This window comes from Numida meleagris, chromosome 1 (genome assembly GCF_002078875.1).
Source record: "Numida meleagris isolate 19003 breed g44 Domestic line chromosome 1, NumMel1.0, whole genome shotgun sequence".
Taxonomy (NCBI): domain Eukaryota; kingdom Metazoa; phylum Chordata; class Aves; order Galliformes; family Numididae; genus Numida; species Numida meleagris.
This window is the reverse complement of record NC_034409.1, coordinates 61,798,268-61,825,039: the sequence shown is the minus strand read 5'-3', so window position 1 is coordinate 61,825,039 and position 26,772 is coordinate 61,798,268. Positions and strand designations below refer to the sequence as shown.

Sequence of the window (26,772 nt, the reverse complement as noted above, 5' to 3'; positions counted from 1 at the left end):
CCATGGCCTCTGTCCAGCGCAGCAGAGGCCTGAGCTCACACGTCTCTCTTGCTTAGGGTGAGAGGCGGTGGCAGCAATGTGCTGGGCAGGCAGTGGGAGGAGGGGGCAGGATGCCCTGTGCACCATGTGTGTGTGCACGTGCCGGTTCACGCATCCATATGCACACATACGTGCACGCTACCACTCACACATATTCTCCCCACCACAAGCAGAATCTGTTGGAGGCTTCAGCTCATCTGGGACCCATTTCTTCCCTCCTTTTCTCCCAAGCGGAGCTGCCCTTGGTGGCAACACTAGGAAAGGCTGTAAAGTTTCCCCATGCTGCATTTTGCCCTCTTCTCCCACCAGTTCAGAATCACAGACTCAGCCTGCTGGATGCAGCTTGCCACTCATTTTTGGATACACTGATGGCAGGGCAGCCTCCACCTTGTGTCAGCAGGCATGTCCCTGAGCTCTGCGTGAGGAGCTGTACATGCACACACACACGCACCCACACGTATGCACAGCATCCTGAAGCATGTTTGCTGAATGCTGGATCTGTCGCCTCCCCGGTGCTGGTCTGGGAGACGGTGCATCCAGCTGCCCGCACTGAACCAGGCTGGATCTAGCACCTCTGCCCTTCAGCCTCGCGTTAACGACTCTGTGGCCCTCCCCGGGGAGGTTGATTCCAAGGGGCAGCCCCACTGCTCTCACGTAGGCTGGGGAGGAAGCGCGGCAGGGAGACGGCTCTACTTACAGGGATGGACGCTCCTCTGAGACACGGGGCTTTTCCAGCGCACCCTGGGCAATCCCAAAGCAAATCCAGCAGAATGTGCCTCGTCGCCCAGCAATCGCTCAGATGGCTCTAGTTGGCACGGGCTCGGTGGCCAGCAGGCCAGCTGGCCGCACCACACGTGGAGCTGAGGAGCCGCGCGCTCAGCGGGCAGCGTGGGGAAGGAGCCGTAATCCCCTGAGAGCAATAAATAGGGGAGGAGAGAGCGAGCGGGAGGCGAGAGCGGCTGAGCGCGGGGCTGGGGGTACATCGGCAGCGGCAGCACGGGGACGCGCACCCGTGGTGCCGAGGCATCACCCAGCCGGTGGGCAGGGTCCGATCTGGATCAGCTGGAGGAAGGGACACGGGGGCTTTCCATCTCTCTCAGCCCATCCTGGGGGAAGAGCCGTCGCTCGCCTTCAGCCTCACCGTCTTCCTCCCGCCCCCTCGCTCCTTTCCCTCTCCCAGTACAAGGGGCCGAGGGGGGCAAGGAGGTGCCGGCTTGGCGATGAGGCAGATTGATGCGAGTCCAGAGGCTGCAAGAGGAGCTCTGAGTCGGGCTGCCTCCTCCCCGCCTCCTCTCGATGTGATGGCTGATCACAATGAGCCAGGGAGAAAAGCAGGCAAAGGGACACCCGCTGTGTTGGCTGCGCATCCTACGGGGATGAGACACCCAGTGGGGGGGACACCAAGGGGCTTGGAGCGAGACCCCCTTCCATCGGTGCTGCGGAAGGCAGGGTGTGTGGTGTAGGGACTTCACCAGGCATGGCTGGGCGCACTCCAGCTGCTGTCACCCCTCTGTGCTGGGATGGAGCACGCCTCGGCCTCTGCTTCCTTGCGGGGATTAAGGGAAAATTTGACAGGGGGACGGGGAATGATTGTAGTGCGGGGAATGGTGAGAGAGGGGAGCACTGACACGCACTGTGTGCTCTCTTGGTTTGGGGGAGTGGTAGGGAGCACAGGTCAGCCAGGATGGCACTCTATTTCTAGTGGGTGGCAGCCCTGCCCATGGCAGGAGGCTGGGACTGGATGGGTTCAAGGTCCCATCCAACCCAAGCCATTCTGTGGTTAATTCTATGATTCTGAATTGCACTTTCCCCTGCCCACCATGCTGCAGCCTGCTAGTGAAGGGGCATGGGACAACCCAAACCCAAGCCCTGCCTGTCCCGGGCATCCCACTTTGCTCTCGCACCCATCCTGCCAAAGCCAACCCCTGCTTGCTGGGAGCCCCAGCAGCTAATGTTTGCCAGGCTTTGCTGATCCACTTCCGTGTGATTTTGGCTTTTTGATATTTTCAATGTGTCTTGAAGTTATTTTTTAAATAAAATTTTTAGCGGATTTTCTCAGACCTAATGGGGCAGCTCCACTGCTGGCTTGGGGTTGGAGAATGGGAATATTTCAGAGATAGAGAACGGGGAATACAGTGGGAAATAAAGGCTGCTCGGGCACATTCTTTCATTGGAAGCACAGTTTTTATTTAAGCATCAGAGCGGCCACCATGAAAACAGGTTCTGAATGGCAAGGTACATCTTGATAAGCGGTCCCCGGGATGTAATCTCGCAACTCTTTGTGGCGCCTCTTTGTGATGTGGCAGGCCAGAGAACTAAACCTTGAGAAAAGCTCCTTATGAGAGCAGCATATGGATAATCAAAGAGACAGGCTGGAGAAGGCAGACAGAACGAGAGACGGCAGAGGATGAGCTAATGAGGCAGACATGCTCGGCAAAGGAAGGAGCAGGTGGAGGGGAGGCTCTTCTCTCCGCGCTGAACCAAGAAGCTGGTAGCAGCGGGTGCCGGCCGGACCTGCAGGTGGGAAGCTGTCTGCTGCTAGGTAGCTCCTCGGCACGATGTAGCAGCAGCTCGATATGCAAGGCGTGCAGCATGGCTTGTCCCCATGTTTTGTTTCATTGCTGGGAAACTGGAGGCGTCCCGGTTATTTGCACATTGGTCGGAACAAAACAATTTGCCACGGTCTCTCCGAGGACTTCACGGCTGTTGCTGTGCAGCACACAGGGCCATTCGCAAATTTCATGGCCTTGGATCTTCCACTCCCGCAGCACACTCTCTGCAACCAGAGCAAAAAGGGCCATTAGCAATCAGTTACACTTCGGTGTGAGAAGAGGGTCTCGTTCCAGTTCTCTCCCCCTCAGCTGAGCTGTCCATCCACACCAGGGTGATGAGGAGTGGTGGTGCCGTGCAGGAGCATGGGGCAGTCCCTCCACCATGGCTTCCTCTGATGGGTGCTGTGCAGACAGGCAAACCTGACTGCAAGTATAGAAGGGGACAGACTCCACAGCTCTGCCCAGGCTCAGGATGTGCTGCTCCTGCCTGATGGGCAGAGGCAGCGATGACAACCAGGGGCTGAGGTCCCTCAGAAGAACAGTTTGGGGATAGATGTTCCCACCGGCAAAAACATGAGCCTCTCAGTGTGTCTGTGCCATGCAAGGTTAGCTGTGTTGGTGTCAACTCCTCTTTCAGTCTCATAAAAGCTATAAGGCCTGGGTAATGCTCAGTGGCACTGATGTGATCTGCTGTGATAAGGGGAATAGCTGTTTCCTGAGATGCTTTAAAGGATAACGAGGAATCTCAAGTGAGCGCTGTGTCTTGTCTAGTTTGTGCTGTGCGGGGCTTAGGGCTTAGGGCAGCTGTACAAAATGATTCCTTTCCCCCAGTCACCGGCAGTCAGAGCCACTCTGCAGCAGGCAGGGCTGGGTAAGGGGCATGCCCGTGAATGGGATTCCGTAAGCTGTGCAAGCAGTGGGACTGTGACAGGAAGGGCTCTGACACTGGCACAGTAGGCAGAGCTTCTGTGACATGGCTGTGGCCCCAGCTGGTGCCAGGCTTTGCGTGTCCTGCATGGAAGTCACCATTGCAATACCCTGGTTTTAATTCACACCCATCCAAATGAGAGCATCAGATCTCTGAGAGCATCAGAACAGCTGTGTTGTTCTGTCAGGGAGACCCTGCCCGCCTTCTTCCAGTGTGGAGCTGTGCTGTGCTTCAGGAACATGGAGCTGGGAATAGAAGAGTTATTAAGCTGAGAAATTAGGGCGCACTTCATTAAGAAACACACACACTTCTTGGAGTGTGCCCTGGGCTGGGCTGGGTAACAATGCAATACTACCCCACATGCTCTCATCAAGGGGCATTAGTGGTTTTGTGCTTCTGAGGTGGCTTAAAAGCAATTTCAATCACTGTTGTTTCCCCTTGAGAAGGGGGAGGTTCGCATCCCTTCCTCATGCTGCCCTACTTTTTGCTGATTGATACTGGGTTGTGAGGAGATGAGACTGGGAGGATCAGAGCAGTCCATTCCGGCTGGACAAACCCACAAAGGGCAGAGATGAAAGCGCTCAGGCTCTCTCTGTTGTTTTTTTTGGGGGGCTGTTTTTTTGGTGGTGGTGCTCTCAGTTTGTAGGTCGGCAGTGTTCAGTGGGAGGGAGGTGTCAGTGCCTCAGTGCAGCAGCCAGCATCCCCCTCGGCCCTACCTTGCTAAAGCTCTGACTCTCAACTGCAGTCTGTTTACCCCTCCTCTCCTAACTTTGTCTTTCTCTCTCTTGCGTGTTCCTCTTTTCCTCCTCCCCTATTCCCTAGCGGTGGGCGTGCAAATCAAGCTGGAGCTACTCCAACGCAAGTTCTGGATGGCCATGCAGCAGGTAGGAGCACCACTGAGCGTGCAGGCAACGCGATGCTCTTGGTCAGCTGGGCCAGGGCTGCAGTGCATCATGCACAGCGGTGGCATTTTCATAAGGGCTGCTGCAGTGAAATTCATATTAAAAGATTTTGGAAGTAGATTAGTTGGAAGTCACAAGTTTCCCTAATCCTGTGACAGCACTAATGCCGCTTGAGCCCCGGGTCTGCTCCGCAAACACCATGGTGACGGTGTCAGCATCCCAGCCCGGCGTTAGCTCCGCTGCATATGACATTTAATTGTGGAAATATGTCTTTGCTCATCCTGCCTTTCAGAAACCTCGTGGAAATCTGAAATTTCAGGAACACAGGGGAAAAAAAATCAATTGCCCTCTTTTATCATCTCGATGATGGTAACAAAATGCTACGAGCTTGCCAAAATACAAGTGATTCGCTGCAGGGATAAACTTTCAGTGTCGTGCTAATTCTGAACCCTTGCTGCACGATGAGGAATTACTGAAGCTCTCCTGCTCTGAGGGGCAGGAGGGGAAACACCATCCTACTAGAACCGGGGGCTTTCCCTGTGGGTTTTGCCTTTGGGTGGGGGGACAGACCTGGGGCTGGAGCAGCGTGCAGCAGACATGGATCTTGGTCAGCAGGAAAGAGCCAGAAGGTGAGGGCTGTGGAGACAGGGGGCCGGGAGGGTACTCACCGGGCCGGGCAGCAGGGGGCAGAGGCATCCCAGCTCCTGAGGGCCATACCCAGGTGGCTCTCATACAAACACTGGCACAAGCCCATTTCAGTTGTTAATTGAAACTAGGGGCGCTTATTACAGAAGCTGAAAGGAGGCTTGTGTGCCAAGCACCTGTACACCACGGCTGTAGGAAAAACCCTGCCTGGCTTCCTCTGGCCGCAGCCTGGCAGGGCCTGCACTAACAGCTCTGTTTCCTCTCTCTTGCTGCCCTCGATGTGCTGCACCCAGCCCAACGACAGCGATGTAAGTAGGCCCCGGCTGGCACTGCTGAGTGCCTTGGGTGCCAGTGCATGGAGGTCCTGGTCTGTGGGGGGTCTGAGGGTCATGACTTTCTAGGGCCTGCAGTCAGGGGAGACGGCCCCAGCCTGTGTGCCCCACATGTGTGACCCCTAGGTGGTCATGCTGGCTCCTTATGGCCGTATTTCTCTGCTGTGCTGTGTAGAGGCAGCGGTGAGGCTGTGCTTGAATCTGTGGGTGAAGCCATCTTCCCCACAGCCTTGGAGAGCTACTTGGAGCTGTACTGAGCATCACTGACCCCCTCTTGAAACTGAGCAGAGGGATGGAAACCTGGAAATACCGAGTCTGTTCTGCTAAACTCGGGATGAGAAACAAATCCTACCTTAGAGTAATGGCCTTGTTGTGTTTTGAAATGGCAAATTCACTTCTTGGTATTGAGAATCATCCAGAAAAAGGCTGGAGCTTCTGCAGAATGGCTTTGCAGAGAGAAAGGGCGGGGGGGGGGGGTGCAGGCAGGCTGCCACACGTCAGCATCCTCCCCTGGCCCTGGAAAACCTCTGGCAGGAAGGGGACCCCATGTACAGAAACGGCAGTGCCGTGTCAGCTTCCCTTTCTCAGCTGCTAGTGTGAATGGCCCTGAAAAATAACACAAAGAGACAGACACAGGCAGCCACCACCAACTCCCAACAATTACAAAATCAATAAGCACCTGAAGGGCTTTGTTACTCACCACTTAACCCCTCGTGTCCCCACCCGGTTCGGTGTTGTGAAACACATGTCAAATCCGGTACACAGAAATCCTAAATGAAACAAATGGATGGTGCCCGGGGCTGCACAACCACCATTCACTTCCTATTTTATCATTAGCTGTCCTGAGAGTAGAGAAACCAACAGCAACAACAATAAAAAATCCCCGCCTGAGAATAATCCTGATTTAAAATACCATGCCATGTATTTCCCAGCAGATGCTGAAATGCATGATGTTTCCTTGCCAGTGCACAACAGCCTCTGTGAGCACAGCAGAGCCGGCTGCTGCCCCTTCCCTTACCAGCCCTGGCTCTGCTCTGGCTGGAGGGTTCTGCTGGGAGCGTGCCAGGGATTGCACACGGCCGTGGGCCTGGGGGTGCTTCTTGTCTTGTTCCAAATGCCACCTGACCTGCAGAGTTTCATGGGATGCTGGTGTGGAGACCTTGTGCCTAGCAGTCCCACGGGGGAGGCTGGAAGATGAGATCGTGCCATGATGTAATTCCTGCTTTTCCTTTCCAGTGCAGTGCCTTCGATGGTGCCTGTCCACTCAGCTGTCAGGACGACGTAAGTTGCCCAGATTTCCTCTATGTATCTGTAATGGGAGCTACTGATGACCATGGAGGTCTCTGTCTCTCTGAACATCAGGTGCTGCTCGCCATCTCACAAGAGGTTGCACAGCTAGGATAGGACAGCTTAGCTTAGGTATTCCCCTAGTAGTGACATCAACTGTGCGATGTCAGCCCTGCCCATGGCAAGGGATTGGAACTAGATGATCTTTAAGGTCCATTCCAAGCTAAGCCATGCTATGATTCTACATCAGCTGAGCCCACCAGGGACATGTGGTCTCCAGCCAGTCCATCTCTTCTGAGGCAGTCCCACCAGCATCACCAGCCTGCCAGAGAGAGTGGCTAGCAGCATGACGTGTGCTGGACAGTCCTCTTTGCATTTACGCCACTGCTCTGCATGTCTCAGGCACATTGAGGTCAAGATATGGTGCCCTGGAGAGTGGAATCACCACAGCTATCCTCCTGTGTTCATCTAGGACCATGATTTTTCCGTGAGACCCACAGATTTTCATCTGAGATCTGTGCCTCTGTTTCCTGCTCTGCAAAATAAAAAAATGATAAAAGCATCACAGGTACTGAGTAGTGAGGAGAGGGTTATTTCATGAGTGGTTATAAAACTCTGAATTATGGAGATGGAAAACAGTAGAAGAGGGATACCCTCAAAGATCCAGTCATTCCCTACAGGATGTATCATCTCTTTAAATGTGGTTTAAACCGTGCTAGCCCTACATACAGCCATAGCAAGAGAGCATCTCTGTCACAAGCTAAATACCTCAAAAAGGAGGAGTAGAGGGAAGTCAGTACTCCGAAGCCTGTGTTAGCTGTGTGATGGGGAAAAGCATGGCAGTGTTGGGGCTGAGCCCACACACTTCACTCTGCAGAGGACAGCACAGCACTGTCTCTGATGTCACTTCTCTTTCATCTCTGCAGGTTCTGAATTGCTTCCTCATTGATAATAATGGCTTTATCCTCGTTTCCAAAAGACCTCCAGAGGTAAGAGTACATGAGAGAAGGAGGGGAGGGTGCTTGGTGTGTTCACTGAACACCAGTGAAGCCAACTGTGTTACAAGGGTGGCCAGGTTGCGATGACACTCAGCTGTGTGGTGAGGGGACAACACATCCTAGATAAGGCAGGAGTTTGTGGTGATAAGGAAGGAACTGGTCATATCATCCTTTTATCAGAAGGGAGGAAATCAGAATCCCTACTGCAGGTGATCTGAGGCAGCCCAGAAAGGGGCAGAGGGTGAAACAGCACTTCTGAGCCCCAGAAAAAGACTCAGAATATTAATAAATATATGAGCAACAGAAATGTCTTCCTTTTCTCCTGTGGATGTGACTGGGACAAGAAGCACGTCTATAATGGAAGAAAATCTGTCTTAGCAGCTATAGTTCTTTGAAAGTGTTGGCAAAACAGTAGATAGGGGAGAATGAATGGCAAACTGTATTTCAGTTTTTCAAAAAGCCTGTAGAAGAGTATATCATAAAAGGCTGTTCAAGAAGTTGTAGTTTAAAAGTGGAGCACGAGGTAGTGTCATTCATCTCAAAGCGGATGGGACAGAAAAGAAAAAAAGAGGAATAAAACAGGATTTTTATAATGAAAATTTGTGTGTCCCATAATTTTCCATCTGGATTCATCTTGGTTACCATGCTCGTAATAGGCTGGCGAAAGAAAAAAGTGAGATTGTGAATCCAACAGACAATACACAATAATTTCAAAGAGACCGAAATGAGGACTGCTGGGACTCACAAAATCTGCATCATGGTAGCACCAGGACATGATATAGACAGATATAAAGATACAAAGAGAGCACACGGCAAGGAAAAACCAACCTCTTTTCTGTCAGGAGGGTGACCTACCTGGCACAGTGAATATTTCAGTAAAGGTCCCTGTTCAACAACTTATTTTGCCAAAAATAAAACAAAGAAAACTTGAAAAATTAAAGAGGAAAATACTGCAAAGATGTATTTGGCTCCCTACTCTGAGAAGCCGGGTCCTGCTGTCCGTTCACTATGGGTTTGAAGTCACTTTTGTCCACTGACACCATCAGTGGTGCTTTACTGAGTCCTATCTTGTCTGTAGATAAAGACATTTACACCTTACAGGTACCATGTCTACTCTTCATCTTCAGCATCACCCACCTGGGTTCTGTCTTTGTATTTTTCCTGCATCTTATGAAAAATGGGTTTTTCAAAAAGCTTGTCTCTGAAAGATCTGACTAGCAGAAACATAGCAGTACAGTGAATGTGGCTAAATGATAAACATCATCCACGTGCCTCTGAGAGGCATTTGGGCAAGCACCAGAGCTGTCATCTTCTCCTCTGACCTCAAGAGTTCACTGCTACATTTCCTCCCAGATGACTTTTTTATCTTGTTCCAGTTACTGTGTTTGTTTCTCAGCAGCACCATGAGTGTCCACACTCTTAAACCCCGTAGAGAATTCAAGACAGCAGCAGCATTAAATCAGTAGCCTGTGCTTCACAGCCTTGCTAGCTGAATGATGCTCACTTGGTGCTCTGCAGCCCTCCCTGCCCCACCCCACATTCTGTCCTTTGGGAGATCCTTTGGGGTGGGCTCCTGTAACCTCTGCCTGAAGCTTATCAACAGCCAGACCACAGAAGAAAGGGATCAGAGGTGACACTTTGTGCTGTGAACCTCTGAAATCACCGGGACATGTGGAAAACTGCCCAGAGCTGGGAATAAGGACAAACATGGCAGAGGGACTCTTGGGAGAAGCCCATCTGTGGTCCTGCAGTGGCCCTCTACCTTTGTCACAGCAAGGAGTGAGAAAAGCTATTTCTTGCTCAGACACCTTCAGCTACATCTGGGACGACTGAAATCCAAGTGTTCAAAGGGTAGATGATGCTACATACCCATTTGTATAATGAAACATCTTTTAAAGCTTGTTGGGAAGATATTCAGAACCGTGTAGATGATTACCATATGATCTTAGGTAAATCTGTTGAGGATTTGTTTGCTTGTTTTTTAGGGAAATGCCTCACACAAAAAAATGATGTAATCTGTCATCTGCTAGTGCATTCTAAACAACTAGGGGCCTATCAAAGGAAAAGTAAGATGCACCCCCAGACTGCATGGATGGCTCCATCACATATGGGAGCTACTTGTTGTGACAAACCCCATGAGCCAGGAAGAGACAGAGCTCATTTCTTCATTATTATTATTATGAGTATTTTATTTGCTTGCTTGCAAACAAAGCAGTGGACTTGGCAGATTCTGAGCATTTTTGGAATGGATTTGTCATGATTTAGTAATCAGGAAAGCCAAAACTGTTGTTTCTTTGAAGTCTCTAGAGCAGCAGTTCTCAGGTCTGGGGTTGAGATATCTGAGGTCATTGACACCAAAACATAAATGGGACCAGACCACAAGGTCCACATTTAATCCAGGCTTGCCAGTGGGATCTGGGGACTGCTGACTGGGCTGGTGGTAGGGGAAGGCCTCGTAGCCGGCTGAAGTACAAAGCTAAGTGCTGCCTCCTTACAGAGCATGTGCAGTAGGTAGTGGGCCTCCAGAGACAGTCTAGGTTAGCTTTAACGGGAGAGAAATTTTACCTTAGACATGAAAATTTTACTCTTGGTAGTTTACGCCATTTTTTTTCCCTTTCTTGTGTTTGCAGATTGGAAAATTTCTTGGTGCAGTGGATGGCTCAGTAATGACCCAGCTGCTGAACATGGGCATGTTCAGGCGGTAAGCAGGGGTCCCTGCTCTGTGCTTATCCTTGCTCTGCTGGTGTGTGGGGCAGAGCACGTCCGGCTTTGCAAGCAGTCCCACTGAGCAGCACAAGATGCCTGAAAAGGCATCTGTGGCTCTTACTTTGCCACCAGAGCAACTTTAGCTGCCCACATCCTCCCCTGATAGGCTCAGCCATTGTCACCCCACAGCCTGTTTCTCCTCTTCTCTGCTCCTCCAACGGCTTGATGCACTGAGATGTACAGCAACTCCAATCATAGTGTTGCCAGAGAGCAGCTGCTCCTCTGCCTTTTTCAGAGCACAGTACTATGGGAAATGCTTCCTGGCATTTGGGGTGAAAGCACTTCATTTCCTCCTGCCACTTGGAAGGCCTTTCCATGAGAGGATGCCTGAGAGGCCCCAGAGGTGGCATTGCATTTGTCTGAGAACATTCCTTCCCTTATAAAATCCCTCTGGTCACCTCTCTCCATTCTCCCAGCACATTTCAAAAGAAAATTCAGATATTCAGTGACTTGAAAGCGGGAACTAGGGGGACTTTAGGAAGATACAATTATAATTCTCCAGCTTCAGACTCTGCTTTACTCATCACCTGTAATTAGGGATACATTGCCTCCCATACTGACCCAGTTACATTAATCCAAGGCCTGTATTTCTCCCTTTTCAAAGTCCAGCATTGACCTAACAGCAAAGACATATTTAAGCAGGCCACTGCTTTAATTCTTCCACATGGAAACTTTTTTGTAGAATGGGGCCAACATAGGACAAAGTAGCATAGGCTGGCATGCGTGGCCCATCGTTGGTTGCATTGCTTGCTTTTGACTGTCTGCTTGTTTTGTTTTAATTGCAGGGTGACAATGTATGACTACCAAGCAATGTGCAAGGTGCCCTACCACCACCACAGTGGTGCCCGGCCGCTGCTCAGTGTACGTATCCCACTGCACACAGGGACTGTCTGTAGAGGCTTTCTCCTAGGGCGTCTCCAACAAAGTGGTATAGCACACGTGGTGTAACACATTCCCCAAACAAGCTTAAGAGCCATTTGCTTCCAAGTGCTGGGAATGTCCAGACTCATCTGAGACAGGTTTCTGAGGCAGTAATGGCCACTGACAGTGGTTTCTAATTTGACTCTTTATTGGCAAGTAGGATCCTACTGCCAACTGGAAGAAGCAGGGATTGGGCAGGAACCAGATTACACCAGGCTTCTTCTATAATCTGCAACACCAGTTTGCAGCTAAAATGAGCAGAAATGCTTTCACAGGACATGTTTTCACTCAGCAGTCCCAAAGGGAGAGTTGCCCTGACAGTGAACAGAGCATCTGAGAGAAAGTTGTCAGCCTTCAGGGAAGCATGAGTGGGCTGGGAGTAACAGAAAGAAGGGTCAAAGCTGCTGAGAAGAGCTGATAGCCCACAGAATAAACTATGTGAGGGAAAAGTTTTGCCAGCACCCAAATGCAACCTCTCTTTAGTCTGATACAACAGAGAATGTAATTCCTCCCTACCTTTCTAGCAGCCTTGACCAGGCAGAACAAAATAATTAATCACTACTCAGTCCAACTAAAACTAGTTAAAGCAACCCTAAACGGAGATGTATTTATTACTGTTATGATCATTTGTCTCTTGAAAGTGTGGTGTGCTTCTAAAGTACATCTCATGGCATGACATTGTCATTTTTTTTTCTAGTAAAATAATTTTCAACAAAATATTCCTTTCTAATGGCTATACTGAAGCTGGATAGACAAAATATAGTGATTGTAGTGAAAATATTTACTTGATCGAGAATTTTCATTATTGAAAAAGATGTCAAAATATATCAGCTGCCAAAAATAGGTGAAATGGGAAGCGAATAAAAGGATGAACCTCCAAACTTCATCTCTCTCTTTGTCCCCTTACCAAATCCTCAAAAAGGAAGAAGGAAAAGTCCATTTTTATATATACATTGTTCAAAGGAAAAGTCAGTCAAATCTCCAACCATTTTACTACATGCTGACTTATTTTACTTGAAGATAAGCCAATTAGCAGTAATTAAACATTCTCGTGTCCTATGGCTGCTGCATGTTTTGGGTTCCAGGACATGAGTGTGAGTTGGAGAGGGAGAGATGAAACTTAAACATGGTTACTTACCCTGAAGTGAAGAGCCAGCAGGATCCTCTTGCAGAGTAATTGGCCCTGGGATGATGCTGGATTTCCAATTTGTAGCAGAACACATTGAAGATGATAGAAGTCATGCCATCTTGAGGGAAGGCTGCACGAAAGCACAGTTAATCAATCAACAGCAGATAACATCAACTCCTGGACAATGCTGTAGCTTGTCCCAGAAACACCACTTGCAATTGGAATATAAAAGCCTCCTAGACTGGTGGTGCCCCATTTAGCTGTATTTCTCTCCTGCTCTGAGCTCTCAAGGTCATCCATACTGGAGAGAAATCATCAAGCAATTACATCTTCAAAGTCCTTCACACATTTGTGATAAACTCCCTGACCCTGACTGGGAGGGGTGAGAAGATATTATTAGCAGCAAGGCAGTTGCTGCTTCTGATGTATTTTGAGTGTTTTCCAGTGATGCCCAGACCTTGAATTTCCAACCTTCACGAGCTCTGAGCAGTGAGGGGAATTGGTCTGAAACATGGGGTCCTGCATAACAACCGTACACTCTCTGACCAGGTCCTTATGGCGTGTCTCATTTCTTCTTTTGTTCTCTAGCCAATTTATGCCTTTCTAGCTGCACTGAAATGGCTGATAAGTGATTTCCTCATGTGAGTACAAAAAGACATGGGTGTTTGGGAGGCTCAGACTAGCCGGGGTGAGAGCTGAGAGGACTGCGAGCGGAGGCACCGCATAAGACATTGCTGTCGGCCTTTTTGTGACATTCAGCCTGGTGCATTGCTCCCGGGAGGCAGAAAGCTATTACTATTCCCATTTCACAATGGTAGAGGCAGAGGCCTTGAACAGGTCTGGGATTTACCTGAAGTCACTCAGTACAAAGCGGCAGAGTCAGAAATAGGACTCGGGTCTCTGGAGGCCCTGCAGGTCCTTGATGCGAAGTCCTCCTCCCTGTCTCATTCTCCTAGAAGTGATTCCCCCGCAGGGTGAGGGAGGCCGGAAGGAAGGCAGGAAGCCCCGGTCTGAGCAGCAGGTGGGGGAAGAAGAGAGGGGTCTTGTGTAAAGCTCGGATCAGGCTGACCTCACACCACAGAAGGAATAAAAATTAAAGCTCAAATTAGGATCAAGCTCAGATTAGGACCAAAGCTGCTCAGCTTTCTGGGCCCAGGCTGAAACAATGACCGTGAACATCCCAAGCTGAGAGGCAGAAAAGATCCCTGTGCTGGGCTCGAGCCTGTTGGCACAGCATAATTCAGCATGGCTTGTGGCTAAGTCTGTGTCACCGCAGTGCTGGTTCCCCATGAGCCATCTGTGCCCCTCTGGGGGGGCACATTCAGTTATTCCACAGTATAGATCCCACAGTACAGATCTAGACACTGAAAATAAATAAAGAAATAAACCAAACAGACAAACAAATTAAAAATTCAGACTTCCACTGCCAGGAAACCCGCAGTAAACTTGTTAGAGCTGATCTTCACTGGGCCACAGGGCCATCTCGCTGACACTTGCATCCTTCCAGGCTGCTGAGAAAGCATCCTCTGTTCTTGCTCTTTCGACAGCTTCCTTTTGGAGTTTAACATGAGTAGCTTCTGGCACTCTGACAACGTGGCAGACGGTGAGTACGTGGCAGTCCAGCCACCCCATAGCAAGTGAGTGTCACCACTGCTGGTGGCAGCAGGAGCTGTATGGAGAAGCCAAGCCTCATGGAAGAAGCCACCATCCCATCACATCTCCCTCTGCGGACACTGGAAGCCAGCTTCTAGGTCCCAGCACCACCCCGTTTCCCTCCCACCCCCCATCTCAGCCTGCTCAAGCTCCAGAACCCTCAAGGAGAAGTCTGTGCAGCTCACAGCTTGCTTTTCTCAGTGTTTTAGCAAGCAGAGGAGGTTTTTCTATCCAATTTCTATCCTGCATGCATGTCTATCAGCTAAAAAGTCCTCCAGTTGGAAAGGTTTTCTGTCTTTCATGGTGGTGGCCCACAGGACAGGACACAGCCGTACTGTATCAGCAGGCTCTGCAGAACTAGCTGGAAAACCTGTAAGATTCAACCAAGAACAGCTTATTTGCATCCTTTGCTTCAACCATGCTGTGGGATTCTCTGTTGAGTCATGCTGGATGGATCAAACAATGCACTGAGAGTCTTTGCTTTCCCACTGGCTTTAGAAGGTGGTGGCACGTGACACCACACAGCAGCTATGTTGCAGCAGAGGAAACGGAGGGGTGTGGGTTAGGGGTCTGGGTTGAAATCCAGTGACCTGCCCTGTAGCTTCTGTGCTGCCTGCTCTACGTGTCCTGGAAGCCTCTGTGGTCCCATCCCTGCAGGTTGGGGATGTCAGCGGCCCCGAGGTAGCCCTGAGGGACAGGCAAGATGTGCTCTACACAGCAATAGTTCCTTACAAACTATCAGCACTAGTGGTGCTTTGGGTGATGACAGAGGAACCTTCCCTCCTAACTGTGGGAGTTTCCTGGTCTAACAAGGATACAGTCATTTTCAGAGAGTAAAGCATTTTTCTAGTCAGAGAATCAGCCCAGTATCAGGGTGCTGTCAGTCCCACTTACCTCCACCAAAGGGGATCTCCAGACACAGCAGTAGAAGCTACAGATTTCCTCTGTGCAGCACTGGATGCTGTTTAACTTGCAGAGTGTCCCCCAGCAGAAATCAGTGAGAAGGAGTCAGATGAGCAAGTACAAGATTTCTGATAGTGATGTTATGAATGGTAAATTGCTGCAATTTTATTTAATTTTTTGTTTGAGGACGTGTGAGGGGGAAGGGAGAGGATTCTTGCTGCTGCACTACTCACCACCATTTCTTTTTGTGCTTTCTTCAACTCTCCTGTATCACCTCCATGCCTGCCATGTGCAAATTCATCTCTCCACTGTGCTGCCATCATGTGAACCTGTCTCACGGCTCCATCTTCATTGTCTGTGTGCATGCCACTCATCCAGCCAAGGCTGTGTTCCATCACTGTAAGTAGAACCAGCGAGTAGCAAAGAAAGAGGAGGATCTAGCTAGAAATCACAAGCTTGGAATGACATTTTTCCACTTTTTGGACAACAGGGAATTCGCAGAAAGATGTCATGGTGGCAAGGCAGTGCCTGGCTATTTCCCTGCACTGCTGGTTTAGCTGGCTGAGCTGGGAAGAGACATGCCAGCCTCCTCAGTGACTGCAGGCACAAATGAAACCATCACTCATGACTGTAGAACAGATGGGCCCTTAGCTGCTGTGATGTGGTTTGTCCTTCACTCTGGCTCCCGGCAGCCCCTGTCTTTTCAGGTGTTACACCAAAATCAAAGCCGGCCCATGCCTTCTTGCAGGATAATTTCTGTGAGTCTCATAGTCTTCAGATATTAAGAGGCCATTTAAAGTCTCCTTTTCCACACCCCATGGTTTAGCTCCTTCTGATGAATACCAGCCCAGCCCCAGGGTAATGCAGAATTACTTTCAAGCAGTTTAACTGATAAGTATATGCAATAGCTCATAAATCCACTCCTGCAAGCAAGCTAGAAATCCCCCCAGACAGAGTCCAGACTGTGGCTGTGTTTGTATCTCACTGCTTCCATACCTAGCTCGTGTTTGCCGGTTTGTGCTCTGCCCAGCAAGACGTATGTGTGAGACAGAGATAGAGAAATAGAGACAGTTGGAATGTGCCCCGTGCGTGAAGAAGAGGAAGAGGAGGAGAGTGCAGCTGATGAAAAACTGAGGGTCCATGCACGGGGGAGGGAGTGGCAGGGTGAAAGGAAACCACTGGAGCTGGAAGGAATGGGTTGCACATGTTGTTAGGAACGGGCTGAAGATTTTTGCCAGGGATGTTAACATTTTCTTGACTGCCTGCCAAAGCTGGTGAATGCAAAGCGTATGGAGAGAAGGAGACATTTTGTGGGAGAGAAACCGAGTACACGTGAATTCGGGGATACGTACCGAGGAATTAATGTTAGGGGATCTAATGCTCACCCCTGCTCAGTGTGCACTGATCCTATTTCTGCTTCCCAAATTCTTGCGCTTTCTGGGAGGGCGAGGCTTGCTATTGGAGTATGGGCATGACTGATTCAGACTGCACGCCCTGTGCAAATCTGCTTCCCAGAGATGGTGAGAAGACATGTTTGCTTCCACAGATTTCTCACTGCTCTCAGCATCTCCCTCCCCTCCGTGTCTGTAAAGGCTTCTGCTTTTATGGACATCACCGCAGATTTGAAGGCCTTTAATTAAGCTGGAGATACTCCCAGCCAAGACACGCAGCCTAAGAAAGAATATTTCTAGAATTCTGGAGCTCAGAAAGGTTCCTTTCTGACTGCAAGATAATGTACTCAGAGGATGTTTTACAAGCTCATCAATTAAATTCTGTGTTTTGTATTTGTATCTAAGCAGCAGATTTTGTCTCATTTGTACCAGAGTAAATCCACTGACATGGGTGCAGATATTCTTGATGTATGCTGGTGGCAAAGGGCTCACAATCTGGGCTGTACAATTCGCAGCAAGGAGCAGGGCCGCCTTTGCTATTCAGAAGGATTGGTTGCCAACTGTCTGACAAAGTCTTTCTGGAAGTGCAGATGGCAGCAATGACAGCCGGGAATTAACTCACGCTTTGCTATAAAGTTTGCAATTTGTTATCAGCTCCTCCAACTGTTTACTAAGCCCTGACCACCAGACTCTCAGAGCTGCTGATAACGTTTTGATGTTCAGTGCGTGCATGCAGAGGCTCAGTCCCAGTGTGCTGCTGATGGTGCGCATGCTGCTGGGCCCTCCGAGATTCAGAATACTGCTGCAACTGCGTTGCTTCCAGGCAAATAAAGTGGCAGCAGGCTTAAGCATAATCTCTGTCTCAGGTCTTGTCTTAGTTCAGAAGTCAGAGATTGTAAAGTGGCTTGTTTTCATTTAGCCTGTGCCAAGAGGCTGATTTAAGATGGCCTGTGCAGGAGCTGTGCGCCAGTTTAACACAGCTTAAAAGTACATCTTAGTGCATGCGATGAGGTTAACCCAGAGCAAGGCAACTGTAGATGCCCGTGAAAGGCTGTGGGCAGAAATGTTAGCAACCAGCCCATGCTGCCGGGGCTGAATTGCTCTCACAGGGGCCAGCCCTGCTGCACTCTCCATCACTTACCTCTCATCTGGCGTGGGAGCTGCAGTAGAGCTGGGGTGGACGTGTGCAGGTCAAGCCTGTGAGTGGTGCTGGGCTGGCTGAGGCTCCAGGTGTGTTCTGGGTGTGGGCTGGACATCTTTAGCTGCCGTTTCCAGTAAGGCCCTGCTCTCCAAGCCCACCAAGTCCAGCACAACAGCCCTGATTATTCATCACTACTTTCATCACGTATTTTGCAAGCCCAGGTCTGATTCACCCCCTACCTGTGCTCCATCCTTCACACCACTGTTTTTGTGTTGCTTTAACTCCATCCACTTTAATGACACTGCACCAACAAGCTGAAGCTAATGGAGAATGAAGTGCTTTGTTGGGGATATGGGAAAAATGAGGACCTGGATAAAATCTCTGTCTTGTCAGGACAATGACATGAGCAGGATGATAAATTCTTGCAGGCAGTTGTGCAACACCTGTGGGGCTGAGGGATCAGGTCAATTCTCTTTAATATTTCCATAGATGACTTGGATGCAGGACTTGAAGGTATACTAAGTAAGTTTGCAGACAACTCTAAATAGGGAGGAGCTGTTGACTCCCTTGAGGGCAGAGAGGACTTGCAGAGAGATCCTGACAAATTAAAGGGCTGGGAGATTACCAACGGTGTGAAGTTTAACGAGATCAGGTACTGGAATCAGCCCCTGGATATATGTACAGAGTGGGGGACAAGAGGCAGGAGAGCAGCCCTGTGGAAAGGGATCTGGGAGTTCTGACTGAAGGCAAGTTGAACATGAATCAGCAGTGTGCCCTGGCAGTCCAAAGGGCCAACCATATCCAGGGTGAATCAAGCCCAGCACTGCCACCAGGTAAAGGGAGGGGTTGTCCCGCTCTGCTCTGCGCTGTGCGGCTTCACCTCAAGCTCTGGGTGCAGTTTGAGTGATACAACATACGAAGGACATAAAACTATGAGAGCGTGTCCAAAGGAGAGCTGTGAAGATGGCGAGGGGTCTGGAGGGCAAGGTGTGTGAGGAGCAGCTTGGGGGTTAGGAACAGGTTCTTCACCAGAGGGAGGTGGGCATGGAACAGGCTGCCCAGGGAAATTATCACAGATGTGAGGTCTTGCCACACACATTCCCAAGGAGGTCTGTGCCTGCGACAGTTTGGCCACAGGTTATGGAATCAGATGTTCTCCAAGCCAGTAGCGTGGCAAAGTAAGTCGGAAGGAAAGGGTTCCTGCTCCATTCTTCACTCTCCTTTAGTCCATCAGGGATTTCACTAGCTAGTTTATGGTCACTTGCTCTGTAGCTGCCCTGAGCTGGAAAGTGCTAGTAGCTTTTGTCATCAAAGCATGAATGGAGATTCTGTCAGGAGTGCTGAACACTGATGCTGAATTCAAGTCCTGTCTGCTTCTGGATCTGCAAAAAATGAACCATGTTTAACATGGTACTGAGAGGCGTTCCCACAGCCTGGAAGGATTTAGGTAGGAGGTGAGACATTTTTAGAGAGGTCGGGAGAAAAGCACAAAGTGCAGCTGTGGGGTCTCTGTGCTGCAGGGAGGTATTTAGATCTTCATTATATTCACCTGGGAAGGGTACTAGAGGGGAGGTTGCAGCTGGGTTCTATAAACCCTCTGTGCAGCAGCTGCACTGGACACACAGGTCAATAGGCCCTGGGTTTGGGGGGTGTGATTTGAGTCCTTCGTTCCCAGCCCCAGAGCTGGTGCAGGAGCCATCTCCCATGCTTGTCGTTGGCTGAGCCACAGCCGCTCCTCCCCTGCAACAAAGCCTCACGCTTTCACCAGAGACATTCCCCCTGTGTGCCAGAGAAGCAGGAGCTGGCTTTCCCACCTCTAACTGCAGAAAATAATTGCCAGGCCGGCCCGATCGAGTGAGGGGAGGAACATTTTGCTGAAGCCCTAGAAAGGAGAAGGGAGGCTCAGCGAGGCGGCTCGTGGGGCCTGCAAGCACAGGCACCAAAGACTGGGATGCTCGCAGCTCAGAGCCCTGTGCACAACGCCGCGTGCCCGGGGCTGGGCAGGACACAGGGCCTCAGTGAGGACAGCAAGCTGGCAGGCCTGTGTCAGGGCATCATGCAGGCAGGCCCTGTGGCCTCTCGCTCTGCGCAGGGCCAGGCAGTGTGAGCAGTGGAGCAGCGCTGCGCAGGCTGGTTTTCCCGCACCACCTAGTGGGAGCCGGGATGGCTGCAGTGCTCAGCCGCTGCTCCCCGGCCCTCACCTTGGGTAGGCCACGGTCAGAGCAGGACAGGCGCTGCTGCAGCCCTAAATCATAGGGTCATAGAATCATTCAGGTTACAAAAGACCACTAAGGTCATCCCGTCCAACCCCAACCCATCCCCACTATGCCCACTAACCATGCTCCTCGGTGCCACATCCACACGGTTCTTGAACACCTCCAGGGATGGTGACTCCACCACCACCCGGGGCAGCCTGTTCCAATGCCTCACCACTCTTCCTGAGAAGAAATGTTTCTTAATATCCAGCCTGAACTTCCCCTGGCACAACCTGAAGCCATTCGCTCTCATCCTATCACTGTTAACTGGGAGAAGGGGTCAACCCCCACCCCTCCACAGCCTCCTTTCAGGTCATTGTTGACAGCGATAAGGTCTCCCCTGAGCCTCTTCTTCTCCAGACTGAACAATCCCAGTTCTGTCAGTCACTCCATAAGACTCCACACATCATAAGACTTATGCTCCAGACCCCTCACTGCTCTGTTTCCCTTCTCAGTTCACTTCTGAAGGCCCTCGATGTCCTTCTTGCAGTAAGGGGTCTCGCTAGTACTTGAGGTGCGGCCTCTGTCTCATACCTCAGTGCAAACCTCTCCTTTCTGGTGCTCTGACTATATCTGCTCTCCTCTCCCTCCTTCCCACACAGCCCACAAGCACAAGAAGCACGACACGCTGCAGCCCTGTGACACAGAGTACCCTGTCTTTGTGTATGAGCCGGCCATCAAGGAGACCAACGGGCTGATCGAGTGCGGGGACTGCCAAAAGTAAGAACTACAGCTGCCCTTCCCTTAGCGGTGGGAATCACAGCACCCATGCCCAAGCAGTGCCAGCACTGGAGCGTGGTGGCAGTGAGAACGGTGGCAACCTGAAAAGAGCCACATGCCACCATGCCCTGCACGTGTTCCATGCTGTGTCTGCAGCGAGCGCATCCCGAGAACCACACAGCACAGAGTGGGATGGCACCGCTGCAGCTTCTTGATAAAGAGAGGAATCAGAGCCATCTGTTAATAAGCAGAGGTGGCAGGAGGAGGAGGGAGGGAGCATTTAAAAAAGGAAGGTCTCTTTCCATTCCGCAAATTTCAGAAAGGAACCCTTTCTGTTTTTTCACGTTTCTAGCAAATGTTTTCTCCTTAAAATTTTCCTTTTTGCAATGCTTTCAGCTTTCCTTTCCCCTTTTTATTTTCCCTCTTTTCTGTTTTTCTACCAAAAAAAAAAAAAAAAAAAAAGGGAGGGATTAAGGGAAAAAAAGAAGTGTTAAACCAAAAGAAAGCAAAACACGGGTGCACATTTTACTTTCTGTTTTCATTTTAAGAGCATGAGCAGTCAAAAATAACAGAAAGGCATTGTGAGAAGAGCCATTTTCAGCAGTTGCATGGCACCCTCAGCACTCACGTGTGGAAAGGTGAAGAGAGGATGAATTTCCACTGGCCTTGCTTTTCCTAATGTGCTGCTACAGAAACCCACACAGAGGCCAAAGAGATCTGACTGGAATCCCTCATAAAGCAAAGCAAAGCCCTACCTGGTCTGACTTCAGTCTTGGACTGGCTGCAGGAAAGAATTAAAGGTCAGGAAAACAGCCTGTGCTAGTCAGCATGGCTTGATGAAGAACAGGCTGTGCCACGTATTGCCTGAGCTCAGAGCATGGATTTGCTGACAAAGGCTGTAGGGGCAGTTCTGCAGGGCACAGACCAGCACCTTGCCCCACAGGGATGCAGCATGCCTTGCCTAGTGCCCACCACTGCAGCAGCAACCTGGGGTCTGCTCAGCTCCTGTGTAGTTAGAGGTGTGGGGTGGGGTCGCAGCCCTGGAACTGGGTGCGTCTCTTGTACCTTTCGTGCAGATGTTCAAGTGGGATGAGAGCCCCAGCATGGGCTCTGTGGAGCGTTAGCTGATGACCTGCTCAGACACACAGGCTCTCCTAGTGCCGTTTAGAAACTCCAGATGGTTCCCAGTGCAGGGAGAAGCTGGGCACTGCTTCATTCTGGGCACCTCCATTGTGATGACAGGGTTAAAATCTGCCTTTCCAAGCTCCTGGAGTAGTCATCACTCAGGAGGGAATGAAGCAGCCTCAGTGAGCGGCAGCGTGTGACATTCAGCACCTCTAGAAGCAAATATGAAGATCCCTGGAGGCAAGAAGCAGACGCTGGGTGGTGAGCTGTCAGGAAAACTGGTTCTCCAGAGCGGTTGGGTCAGTCAGGGCATCCTCACAAACCTGTATGTCCACAGCCCGACCCAGAAGCCCTCTGCCTTAGCCGAGAGCAGGAACAGGAGAGGCACAGACAAGGCACAGGGTGGGAGGTGACGCAGGCTGGTGAGGTGCCACCATGCAGCCACAGGCACACTCAGCCTGCATGCAGAGTCACGCTTGAGCTGCCCAGGCACGTGCACGCGTGTGCACACTCATGCACAGTGACACACACGTGTGTGCCCTGCCCACATCAGCCCTCCAGCTCCTGCGCAGCCCACAATCCCTCGTGCAGGTCCTCACGTGGGTGTCCTTGGGCAAAGGCTTGTGCCTGGGCTGATCCTCACCTGCACGTGCTCATGCTCATTGCTGGACCTTTCTCCTCATCCCTCGGGGAGGGGAAGGGACAGACAGACTCAAAGCTTCAGGATGATGTAGCACCCATGATGTTACTGGGATCCTTCGTGTCTCACTCAAGTAATGCGAAGTTCAGCAGAACTCTGCCCTCTGCCCCTTGAGGACCACAGAGCACACAATCACTCATGTTGTTTGGGCACAAATACAGATTGGCTGAGTGTTGGCATACCTCCTCGTGGAGCCGGGCCTTCCAGGTGTGCTCCTCTGAGCCATGCTGCCCAGTTCCATGCTGCCTGCATGTGCCTTGGGAGCGGCTCTGCTGGGGGTTGGTTTTTGGTCAGTTGAATTTTGCTTCTGATGTTGGCTTTTGTCCCCTGTGGAGCTGTGCTTCTGAGCTGGCTGGGCACTTCTCCACAGCAAGGTGTACTCCCCGCTCCTCCCCTGCCTTCTGCTGCAATCCCTTCCAGAGCTGCTTGCTTTCTTTTGGGTTTCTTTTCACCAGGCAGTGCCGGTGCTGTGCAGGGCCTGGCTGCCATTTCTCCATCGCTCTCTTTTCTTTGCAGGATGTTTGTGGCACAGCAGATTGCCAGTAGCAACCTGCTGCTCCTCGTCACAGATGCCACCTGCGACTGCAGCATCTTCCCACCTGTCCTGCTGGATGCAAAAGAAGTCAAATATATCCTTCTGCTGCGTGCTCTTGTGCTCAGGGCTGGCAAGAGTGGAAAACCTGTTCCGCTGGCAGTTCCCCCAGAGAAAAGTGAGGAGGGCACAGCCTGCCTGTGGGATAGTGGCAGGCAGGGAAACGGAGCAGTGTGGTGGACAGGAGGTAACAGTGCTGCTGCGGCGCCCTCTGCGTGCATTTCTGCCATTCCCTGCCATTGGTCATTCCTTGCCATCTTCTAGCTCCTGGAGGCCTGCCAGCCCACGCCCCTGCAACAAGCTGCTGGGAGGATGCTGCCCTTCCCTGGCCAACCCTGCTCTAACCCGGGGCCGTGCGGTTGCTCCCATAGGTTTGCACCCAGTTGCTGTGTGCTGCAATTGTGCCTTGTCTCCCTGCCTGTGTCCTTAACAGCCCCGCACACAACGCATCAGTGAAGTGTGACCGCATGCGCTCCCAGAAGCTGAGGCGGCGACCAGACACGTGCCACGCTTTTCACCCTGAGGTATGACTGTGGGCGTTACAATGGGGAGCCCCAAACCCTGGACACTTTGTACACACAGCCCCTGCTCCCACACACATCGGCTGGGATATAGAATTATAGAATCAAGGTTGGAAAAGACCACTAAGATCATCCAGTTCAACCGCCAGCCCATCCCCACCATGCCCACTGACCACATCCCTCAGTGCCACATCCACACGATTCTCAAACACCTCCAGGGACAGTGACCCCACCACCTCCCTGGGCAGCCTTTTCCAATGCACTGCCACTCTTTCTGAGAAGAAATTATTCCTACTATCCAGTCTGAACCTCCCCTGCCACAGCTTGAGGCCATCACCTCTCTATCACTAATTTCCTGGGAGAACAGGCTGACGCCACCTCAGCACAACCTCCTTTCATGTCATTGTAGAGAGCAATAAGGTCTCCCCTGAGCCTCCTCTTCTCCAGCCTGAACAATCCCAGTTCCCTCAGCCACTCCCCATAAGACTTGAGCTCCAGACCCATCACAGCTCCACTGCCTTTCTCTGGACACGCTCCAGGGCCTCAGTGTCCTTCTTGCAGCAAGGGGCCTGAAAGTGAACCCAGTACTCGAGATGTGGCTCCAGCAGTGCTGAGTGCAGAGGAACAATCACCTCCTCCTGGCTGCGTCATTTCTGATCCAAGCCAGGATGCCATTGGCCTTCTTGGCCACCTGGGCACGCTGCTGGTTCACGTTCAGCTGCTGTCAACCAGCACCCTCAGATCCTTTTCCTCTGTGCAGCTTTGCAGCCACTCTGCCCCAAGCTGGTGGCGTTGCATGGGGTTGTTGTGACCAAAGTGAAAGACCCGGCACTTGGCTTTGTTGGAGCTCATACAGCTGACCTCAGCCCAGCGATCCAGACTGTCCAGATCCCTCTGTAGGGCCTTCCTACCCTGAGGCTGCAGCCTGGTGGCTCCCCAGTGGGCTTCCTTGCTGGGGTAGAACACACTGGGGATGGGCTCCCTGTCCTCTCTCAGCGCCAGCGGGGCCCACTGACGCCTCCTCTTCATCCTCCAGGAGAACGCCCAGGACTGTGGCGGTGCTGCTGAGCTCTCGGTCTCCCCCATGCTGCTCCTCCTGCCCCCAGCGCTGCTCCTGCGGTGACACTGCCGCAGTGGGGACACGGCGAGGGACAAACGGCCGGCCCTGTGGGAACATCCTCGTGACACCGGGGATGGCAATGCAGCCTGGGAGGCACAGGGCTCTGCTGGGCAGATCTTGCCTTAGGAGAACGAGTAGGTGAGAGACCCTGGCTTGTAAGAGAGGCCGGGGTTTTGAGCCAGGACAGGGCCTTCGGGGTCCTCAGTAGTGAAGCGACCTCTCCTGGTCTTGGGATGGTCATCAGCCGGGACCCCGGGTTCAGGACATGGCTCTGGCCCTGGATTGCACTGACTGCCTGCAGCCAGACCACAGTAGGCAGCACGGCTTTGCCAGGCAGCTGCACCTCGCTGTGGACCTGCTCCAAGCACTGCCAGCACAATTCTCAGACGCATCTCCAGGTGTGGGTGTGCCCCCGGGAAGGGGCTGCATGCTGCCCACCGAGGAGAGGCTCCTTCCCTCTGGGCAGCGCTGCCCTGAGGCTGCCTGTGGCTGCCCAGGGCCCTGAGCCTGAGCCCAGCCGGCGGGCGCAGGCTGCTTCTCACAGAGCTTTATGAACAAGGGGTGGGGAGCATCCATCTTTCCTCTCTTTTTGTATGAACTGCTCCATACCATCTCATTAAAAAGAATATATATGGCATATTTTAAATAGATATTTAAGCGTTATCGTGTCGTGTTTGGTGCTCATCGTAGCCCCACAGAAACCCCTCTCCCTGCCGAACCCATGGGGATGGGCACAGGTGGAGACCGTGGGAAGGGAGCTGTGTGCCCAGGGAGTGCTGGGGTCAGGGGGTGCTGCCCCTCGTACCGCCGGGTGCCTCTCAGGACATGGTGGCTGAGTTTGCTTCACCGGAGGCAGTAAAGAGGAGAGGACTGCTCACTGGAAGTGGATCAGCCTCTGGAGGTGGATACGATTTCTCTCTTGCAGATCCAGTGACCTTATCAGAGTCAGGCACAGCCAAGGAAGGTAAAGTGAGTGCAGATGGGAAAGGGGCTCTGTTGGGATGCAGAGCTCGGGCAGCCCCAGGGCTCGGAGCTGCAGCCCCTGGCACGGATGCCCTCGCTGTCAGAAGGGATTAATGGCCCCAGCACCGTTCCGCTTGGAGAAGATGTGTGCGCACGCACTGCCTGCCATGGCTGATTTCCAGTGCATTAATCCACAACAAACACGCTCTCATGAACAGACCTGCACTGAGGGAGTAATTATGTCCAGCTCCCCACTCCTTCAGCCACCAGCTGGGCAGAAGCAAGGAGAGCTGAGGACAGAGGCTTACCGGCAGCTGAGCAGCACCACACTGACCTGGCACAACTCGCAGCTGTGGATCCTCCAAGATCCTGTCCACCCCTGTAAGCAAACAGCAGGCACCAGGCTTTTTAAAATTAAGATTCAAAAGGAGAGAAGTCCCACCGAGTGCCCCTACCGCTTCTGGCTGCTGTGGCTGACACACCCCAGCTTGAGTCACACTGCCACGCTGGTGCTGTGGGCCATCAGGTATGGTCAGGCAGGTGTGATTTCACACGAAGAAAAACAGGAAAATCAACCCAACTGCTGATTTTCATCCATCAGCTGCTTGCAATCTGGAGAGAGCTCCCCGAGAGGCCCAGCTGTCCCACAGGAGCTTGCCTCCCAGGCACAATGTGCTTGGTCCAGCGGAGCCCAGCCCCGACGTCAACCTCCAGCACTGTGTGCAGGTTCAGCACGGCTGCAGACAAACACAGAAGGTATCTCCCAGGTCTGGTTTGGGTGTAATTTGCCTCTGTTAGGGAAACACATCAGTGCTCTGGGAACCCAGCCAGGCATATGATTTTCTCATCTCATTTGCAACTGGAGCAGCTCAGCTTTTATGCCAGCTGCAAAGAGCTTCTGTGCCCAGTTGTTCTGTGCCAGAGCTGAAGCTGCTAAAAAAAATGAGATCAACTTGAAACGCCGCTGCAAACATCTCTGAGTTCAGAGGCAGCAGCAGCAGCAGCTCTGGTGTTCCACTACAAGTGTTACCAGAGGGGAGAACGGTGAAGTGAAGCTCTCTGAGGTGGCTCTGGAGTGCCAGAACTGAGCCGAGTAGCCCAGCCCTGCAGGTGCATGCAGGACTGCCCGGTGACTGCTCGCTCACAGACCCCAGGCCTCCTTCCTGGGGGAGAACAAGGTCCCCGGGTG

The 26,772-nt window shown here is 51.7% G+C and overlaps 1 protein-coding gene and 1 pseudogene across 1 annotated transcript in view; one reads left to right on the top strand and one right to left on the bottom strand.

Moving 5' to 3' along the window:
* The window catches only part of CACNA2D4 (calcium voltage-gated channel auxiliary subunit alpha2delta 4), a 111,349-nt gene extending 86,111 nt beyond the window's left edge, over positions 1 to 25,238 (top strand). The window contains exons 27-38 of the mRNA XM_021389839.1: positions 4,342 to 4,403; positions 6,635 to 6,679; positions 7,612 to 7,674; positions 10,314 to 10,384; positions 11,235 to 11,310; positions 13,088 to 13,140; positions 14,047 to 14,102; positions 15,434 to 15,454; positions 20,445 to 20,562; positions 22,904 to 23,016; positions 23,421 to 23,503; positions 24,537 to 25,238. Coding sequence (XP_021245514.1) covers positions 4,342 to 4,403; positions 6,635 to 6,679; positions 7,612 to 7,674; positions 10,314 to 10,384; positions 11,235 to 11,310; positions 13,088 to 13,140; positions 14,047 to 14,102; positions 15,434 to 15,454; positions 20,445 to 20,562; positions 22,904 to 23,016; positions 23,421 to 23,503; positions 24,537 to 24,623 — 848 coding nt within the window. The 3' untranslated portion in view covers positions 24,624 to 25,238. The remainder of the gene's footprint in view (positions 1 to 4,341; positions 4,404 to 6,634; positions 6,680 to 7,611; positions 7,675 to 10,313; positions 10,385 to 11,234; positions 11,311 to 13,087; positions 13,141 to 14,046; positions 14,103 to 15,433; positions 15,455 to 20,444; positions 20,563 to 22,903; positions 23,017 to 23,420; positions 23,504 to 24,536) is intronic.
* On the bottom strand, positions 13,147 to 19,914 carry LOC110395452 (annotated as a pseudogene).